Source organism: Vigna radiata, chromosome 1 (genome assembly GCF_000741045.1).
Source record: "Vigna radiata var. radiata cultivar VC1973A chromosome 1, Vradiata_ver6, whole genome shotgun sequence".
NCBI classification, from domain to species: Eukaryota; Viridiplantae; Streptophyta; class Magnoliopsida; order Fabales; family Fabaceae; genus Vigna; species Vigna radiata.
In genome coordinates this window covers 32,322,345-32,330,659 of record NC_028351.1, presented here as the reverse complement: position 1 = coordinate 32,330,659, position 8,315 = coordinate 32,322,345, and the positions used below count along the sequence as shown (strand labels likewise).

At 29.4% G+C, this 8,315-nt stretch overlaps 1 protein-coding gene across 1 annotated transcript; it reads left to right on the top strand.

Annotated features, from left to right (window-relative positions):
- Nucleotides 1-4,195: 4,195 nt before the first annotated feature.
- On the top strand, nucleotides 4,196-7,777 carry LOC106761931 (receptor-like protein 12). The gene has a single exon (XM_014645560.2). It carries the CDS (start codon nucleotides 4,214-4,216, stop codon nucleotides 7,775-7,777), a length of 3,564 nt encoding a protein of 1,187 aa, XP_014501046.2. The 5' UTR covers nucleotides 4,196-4,213.
- The last annotated feature ends 538 nt before the right edge of the window (nucleotides 7,778-8,315 follow it).

The following is an 8,315-nucleotide window of genomic DNA, read 5'->3' as shown; positions in this document are numbered from 1 at the left end:
ATAAATTCTTCAAGAAAAAGAAAGCCTACATCGCATGAGACGATGACAATGAAACAATTTCTGATTTGAGCGAATCTAATGAAGAAGCAAACATCTATTTAGTGGCACATGATGAAGCTGGAAGTCAAGTAAGTACATCTAGCGATTATGATAATTATAGTCAATATAGTGAAAGTGAATTGCATGAAACTTATGCTGTTTTACTTGTAGAATCTGAAAAATTAGATAAAGCTCATAAGAAATTGAAAAAAGATTTAAAAAATTTAAAATTAAATTTTGAAAATATTTCTGAAGAAAATAAAAATTTAAAATCAGAATTTGAAAATATTCTTGAAGAAAATAAAAATTTAAAATTAAATTTTGAAAATATTTTTGAAGAAAATAAAAATTTAAAACCAAAATTTGAAAATATTCTTGAAGAAAATAAAAATTTAAAATTAAATTTTGAAAATATTTTTGAAGAAAATAAAGATTTGAAAAATAAAGTTTTATTTTTTGAAAAAGGTAAATTTACTAGTAATGATGAATGTGCATCTTGTGAAAATTTTAAGAAACTGCTAGAACAAACAACCTTAGGAGAATGCAGTAAAAATAATGAAAATAAGGTTGTTAAAAATAAGTATGTTCCTAAAATTAAAAATAAGCATAATAATAGAACTTGTAGAACATGGGTAGAAAAAGGAACCACTTATAGCAACACAAACTTTATATCATGCTTTTATTGTATGAAAAAGGGTCCTACTTCAAATAAATGTAAAATTAAGCATTATGGTGTTCCAAGTGGTAGATATGTTTGGGTTGTAAAATGATTTCATTATTTTTTATATAACCTAAAAGACCATGTTCAACTTTTAAATTATTTATAAAAATTTAATTTTTTTTAACATTTAATTTTTAAAAAAAAATTGAGAAAATTTTATTCCAAGCATGTTTTCTTTGATAAAATTGTGGACCTTGAGGTAAAACCTCTTGAGTCAGTTGAATTAGATGCAGGTAATAATGAAGACTTGCAAAAGATAACAAAAGAAGAGAAGAATGATGACAATCCTTAAGACAAAGATCTCAACAATTTATCTTTACGAATTTGTAGACATATCTAAAGGGGTAACGTTAGAAGAGATATAGAAATTTTATAAATCTCTTAAGATTACATTTTGATCCATTTTTGTGCATTTTGAAATTTTAGCCATTTTTTTTGCAATAAAATTCCTATCTTGTATGGTTCAATGTATGATTTTTTAAAGTTCTTTATTCTAAAAATTATTTACTTTAAATCTCCTATTATGTATGTTTGAATGAATCCTTAATTTTGAAATATATTTAACTCATATGCATACATGATTTTATTAAGGAGGAGTATTATCTTAGGGGAGAACATGAAACACAACTTTTTAATTATGATCAAAAAGGGGGAGAAAATGTTTAAAGCTTGTTATTATTCTCTAATGCTATTTTCTTCCATACATTGTGCTTTTATCCAGATTATTACTAAAAGCTTTAATTCAAAGGAGTTTTTGATCATCATCAAAAAGGGGGAGAATGTTAGCAAAATGATGAAGATGAAGTTTTGATGATGTCCAAATCAAGTCAAGATATATCAAGATTCACAAAGATCCTTTGAAGACTTATTTTTGTTATTAAAAGCTTTTGTAATAATTGTAGTTTAAATGTTTAAGACTTAGATTTGTAATAGGATTTGATTCTTGTACCTTTATACTTTATATTTGTTGTTCAGAATAAAAAATGCACGATTTTAATCGATTAAATCAAGTATTAATCGATTAAAATGTTACAGGTGCTGAAAACTTAACTGGCAAGGAAATAATCGATTAATACCTTTTTTGATCGATTAGTTTATCGATTAATCCTTAGAATAATTGATTAAAACTAGCCGTTGGAGTTTTCTGGTTTTTGAAAACTAGTCGTTGCACTCATTTTAATCGATTAACATTAATATTAATCGATTAAAAGCGTTAAATGGCCAGTTTCGAAGAATTTAAGTCTATAAATAGACTAACTTTATCTATCAACAACAACTCTTCCCTTGTGCTTAAGAACTCAGAAACTCTTGGGAAGTGTGTGTTTTTGTTTGGCTTGTGAAACTTTTGTCTGTGGAGCTGGTTAATTGTTGTTACGGTGAAAGAGGAAATAGTCAGTTCATCCTTAGTGCATCTAAGGAGGTGTTTGGAAGAGGATCATCATTTGTGAAGTCATAAAAAACTGAAGATCGGAGAGTTTGAGGTTGAAAAGTTGGGGCTATCGAAGAAGACACAAGAATTTGTAAATCAAACTCCCTAAGGAAGTTAACACATATCTAACTATTTCAAAATTATAAAACACAAGAATTAAGAGAAGGTATCTTTAAAATTGTAATTTCAATTTGTTTGAGAAGTTATTAAATGGTGAATAACATCTCTAGATTGAATCCCATATATTTTTTAAAAGAGTAGAAATTCAATAAAATTATATTCTCATGTTTAACTTTTATAAGATAATTAAAGTTAATTATTTTGAGTTAAGGTAAATTGGAATTTATTAAGCTTGAGTTTTAGTTGGAATAAAACAAATTAATTTATCTTTTGAATGGATTGGAAATGATTAATTTTCTGCGTGTGGAAATAAAAACTCATTTTTGAATGAAATTTGAAATTTGATAGAATAATTATCTTTCATTTATTAAATTGAATATGAAATTTGTACCATATGTGGTTGTATTTCGTTTTCTGTAATGCAATGACCCAATTTTCAAAGTCTTGTTGATTTGTTCCAAAGAAATGGTATAAATAAAGGGACCATCCCCCATTTATTGTTTGACGTGATGATTGCTCGAGTCTTCTCCAAGTCTTTTTATTTACTTACATAAAACTATTCAAATAAAATAACGTTCACATAAAATAGTATAAATATAATAAAAATCATATGAAACTAAATGTCCCTAACCATTGCAAAAAATCTAATATCTTATTTTCTTATCTTTTTTATTACCTGTGTAATTCACCTTTATTAGTTAATATATTTTTCTATATCATTTATACACTAAAAATACTTTAAAAAATAAAATAGTGGTATTTGTGAGTAGAATTTATAATTTTTTATATTAAATTATACAATAATTCTTATAAATTTTACTTTCAAATTTATTTTCACTTATCTCCAAATCTATATGCAAATAAAAAAAAATTATCTTCAAATTCTCTCAATTACTCTTCCCTAAATCCAAGACCTAAAGGTCAATTCTGCACTAGTGTATTTCATAATTAATTTACTATTTTCTTGTATCAAATACATGTTAGTTTATCTTAAATTAAGTTTTGAAAACCTAATTAACCAATTTGGTACTTAGTCATATTCAATCATCATACAATAAATTCATATTTACTAGTTTTCCTTACCTAACATAGTTTTTCTTTTTTCTTTTACAGTTTTTATTCTATTATTCAAATTTACTGATTTTTATAGTTTCATTTTCATATCGATGTACTGATAGCTTTTAGTATTAGACGTAAGTTATTTCTGATAAGGGTTGACGGATACTTTTCCAAGTCTTTCCCAAAACTTTGATTACTTTCTGCTTTTTTAGTTTTTACATTTTCAGTGTTTAAAATTTTAGTTGTGCATACATTGAAAAAAAAATACTTTATCTACTTTATGTACTATTAACATGCCTAACAAAATAAGATGAAAATAAATTTAAAACTATTCGACATGAAATACAAATATGAATTTAAATTTTATGCATATCATTAATTAATATAAATATATTTCCATGATCAATTTATTTTAAAATAATTTCAAATATGATTTTAAAATTATTTTCTACAATAATCAACAACTCGACATACAGAACAATCAATAATAGGTGCTTACTATTTTAGAATTTATTGCATTGGAATAATTTTGAAGGTATTTTTTTTGTTTTGTTCCTACAAAGTCGTATAAGGGACCATGCCACTTTATACAATTCCACAATCACTGTTTAACTTAAATACGATAGTTGAATATTCTCTCTTTGTTTCTTTTTCCTGATATTTTACAACAAATTTGAACAAAAATTAAATATTTATTTGTAAATATAAAAGTCAAAGTATGGTTATTTGTTTGGTGAGTTATGGATGCATGAAGTGTTATATAAATGGTTATAGACAGAGCTAAACTGACAGTATCAATCTATTTCCAATAGTGAGTGGGTTTGATCCATTACATTTCCTTTGTGATGATGAGGAACCCGGTTGGTCTTAAACTAATGATGTTTACGGTGTGTTTGGTGATGGAGCTTGTTTATGGTAAAGAGGAAGTAAGATGCATAGAAAGAGAGAGGGAAGCACTTCTCCGATTCAAGGCTGCCATTGTAGATCGCTATGGCATGCTTTCTTCGTGGACCACTCCTCACTGTTGCCAATGGCGGGGGATTCGCTGCTCCAACCTCACTGGACATATTCTAATGCTCGATTTGCACGGAGAATTTCATAACGAAATTTCTTTCAATTTTTACATTGAATTTTCGTCAGAACGTTTTATCAGCGGAGAAATCCACAAGTCGTTGATGGAGTTGCGACAATTACAGTATTTGAACCTCAGTTCCAATTCTTTCCGAGACAGCAATATTCCAGAATTTCTTGGCTCTCTTAGCAACTTGAGATACCTCGATCTTTCATCATGTGGTTTTGACGGAAAAATTCCAGCCCAATTTGGGTCTCTTTCTCATTTGAAATACTTAAATCTCGCTTATAATTTTTTGGAGGGTCCAATCCTTCGTCAACTGGGAAATCTCTCTCACTTAATATATCTTGATCTCCGCGACAATGATTTGGAAGGGAATATACCAAGTCAACTTGGAAACCTGTCAAACTTACATGAGCTTTATATTGGAGGTGTTGGCGCTCTAAAAATTGGTGATGGAGGTCAGTGGTTATCTAATCTCATTTCTTTAACCCATCTTTACTTGACATCCATATCAAATCTTTATCATTCTCATAGTTTGCCGCAAATGATTGGTAAGCTACCAAAATTAAGGGAACTAAGTTTATTTGATTGTAGCCTTACTGATAATTTTTTCCTTTCATTGAGGCCATCTATATTGAATTTTTCTACTTCTCTCACGGTCCTTGATCTATCCGAGAACACCCTCATGTCAACAATGATATTCCAATGGGTGGCAAACTTCACTCCCAACCTTGTTGAGCTTCACCTTAGTCATAATCTCATAGAGGGTTCTGTACCAAATCACTTTGGTTTGGCAATGAGTTCACTTGAGCAGCTTGACCTCTTCTTTAACAAATTCAAGGTTGAGGTTTTGCAATCTTTCATGAATATATGCACCTTAAAATCTTTAGACATGGGTAAAAACAGTTTGAACCAAAGTCTTTCATCAATTCTTCATAATTTGTCTAATGCTTGTGCTAGAAATTCACTACAAGAATTAGATCTGTCATCTAGCCAAATCAGTGGTTCTTTCCCAAATTTCTCCATATTCACAACTTTGAAAATATTAGATCTTTCTGGTAATCAATTATCTGGGAAGATACCTGAAAGTATATTACCATCCCGATTGGAGTCATTATCACTCCTATTCAACTTTTTAGAAGGTGAAATTCCAAAATCATTTGGAAATACATGCACCTTACACTCATTGGACATGTCTTATAATTTATTAAGTGGCGAGTTTTCATTGATATTCCAGCACTTGTCTGGATGTGCTAAAAACGTGCTACAAGATTTGAAGTTGGGAGGAAATAATATCAATGGCACATTCCCTGACCTTTCAAGATTTTCAAACCTGAAAATATTGGATCTTTCATATAATCAGTTAACTGGAGAGATACCAGAAGGTAACCAATTGCCATCTCAGTTGGAGTCTCTCTCAATTGGATCAAATTTTTTAGAAGGTGGAATTCCAAAATCATTTGGCAATGCATGTGCTTTGCGGTTGTTGAATATGTTTAACAATAGCTTGCGTCAAGAGTTTCCATTGATAGTCCATCACTTATCTGGGTGTGCTAGATATTCATTGGAAAGCTTAGATCTAGGCTGGAATCAAATCAATGGTACATTGCCTGACCTCTCAATTTTCTCGTCTTTAAAAATTCTCTCTCTTCGTAAAAACAAGTTGAATGGGGAGTTTCCTAATGATATTCAATTTCCACATCAATTGGAAGAACTTTATATGCAATCAAACTCCTTAAAGGGTGTGCTAAGTGATTACCAATTTGCCAATTTGTCAAAGTTAAATTCATTAGACTTATCTGGAAATTCTTTATTATCCTTGACATTTACTCAAAATTGGGTCCCACCTTTTCAATTAAGGAAAGTAGGATTGCAATCATGCATCCTTGGTCCAACATTCCCCAAATGGTTACAAACACAAAATGAGTTTCGCGATTTGGATATTTCAAATGCTGGAATATCATATATGGTTCCGAAGTGGTTTTGGACTAAATTAGCATTGCGAAAATGGGTTTCAATGAATATTTCATGCAATAGTCTACATGGTATAATTCCGTATTTTCCAACAAAGAATCCTTATCATTCTCTAATTCTTGGATCAAATCAATTTGAAGGTCCTATTTCCCCATTTCTTAGAAGTTCCATATTGCTTGATTTATCCAAGAATAAGTTTTCAGGCTCTCTTTCATTTTTATGTGTGGGTGATCCAATTGGAAAATTATACCAGTTAGACATTTCAAATAATAACTTGTCTGGACAAATTCCAGATTGTTGGAGCCATTTCAAGTCATTAGCTTTTTTGGATTTGAGTCAAAATCAATTGTCAGGAAAGATTCCTACTTCAATAGGATCCCTCCATGATCTTCAAGCATTGTTTTTGAGAAACAACAACTTAACATATGGCATTCCTTTCTCCTTAAGGCATTGCACAAAGCTAGTGATGATAGATATTGCAGAAAATAATTTATCAGGATCTGTTCCTGGTTGGATTGGGAGCAAATTAGGAAAGTTGCAATATTTAAGTTTAAGAAGGAATCATTTTCAAGGAAACTTACCATTGCAAATTTGTCACCTAAGAAACATTCAACTCTTAGATCTCTCACTCAACAGTTTGTCTGGACGAATTCCTAAATGTATAAAAAATTTTACTTCAATGGCTGAAAAGGCATCTTCAAGAAGAGATTATGGGTATGAAGTTGAGACAAAACATTTGTATATTAGCTCTCAATCGTATGCTTTGAATATACTCTTAATGTGGAAAGGTTCACAACAAATGTTCAAGAGTATTGAATTATTACTTTTAAAAAGCATTGACCTCTCAAGCAATTACTTTTCAGAAGAAATACCAGAAGAAATTGAGATTTTATTTGAATTGGTTTCATTGAATTTATCAAGAAACAATTTGACTGGAAAAATTCCTTCAAATATTGGAAAGCTTACCTCACTTGAATTTTTGGACATTTCAAGAAACCAAATAATTGGTTCAATTCCTACAAGTCTTGCTCAAATTGATCGACTTAGTGTGTTAGATTTGTCTCATAATCATCTAGTTGGTGAAATTCCTCATAGCACACAATTGCAGAGTTTCAATGTTTCGAGCTATGAAGATAATCTCAATCTTTGCGGACCACCTCTTGAGAAATTATGTGTGTATAAAGTACCACCAAAAGAGAAAAAGAATGAAACTCATAAGGATGACTATTCCTTTTTCAGTCGTGAATTTTATATCAGTATGACATTTGGATTCATTATAAGTTTTTGGATGGCATTTGGCTTAACCATATTCCGAAAGTTCTACTTCTTGTACAATTTAGCAGACAAATGTTTGTATTAAAAAGCAACTATGTTCTGCAAAATATTGAAGGGGAAGGTTGACAGGTAATATTATTGTAACCCTTCACTATATAATTGTTTTTGCTTTACGCATTTTTTTATCTCCATACAATTTTTATTACTCCTACCTTTATAATTTTTCATTGATTAAAATAGAATTAACAAATGATTGTTGTTTTAATTGTTAGTGAGTGTCGCTATAGATCTTATTTATATGGTCGTTGTATNTAAACTAAAATAGTACTTTCTTTACTCACTTTAAGACCTGAAATAACAATTGCAATTCCTGTTTCTCAAAATTGTTTTCCATTTAAAAAACCAAATAAACAAAAAAAATTGTCGTAAATAGTTTTTAAAAGTGTTTAAAAAAGGTGATGTTTTTTTAGTTTCTAATAACAAACAATGACATCTCCAAGTTATTCTGGTTTACTATTTTTAATCTTCTATTGGTATTTTTTTTTTCTCTTTACATTCCGTTCTTTTACTCCTTAAATACTATACATTTTACAATTAAGGTTTTAAACCTAATAAACAAAAAT

Bases quoted from the DNA above. Each gene is read 5' to 3' on its own strand.
- LOC106761931 (XM_014645560.2), top strand. From the start codon at position 4,214: ATGATGAGGAACCCGGTTGGTCTTAAACTAATGATGTTTACGGTGTGT.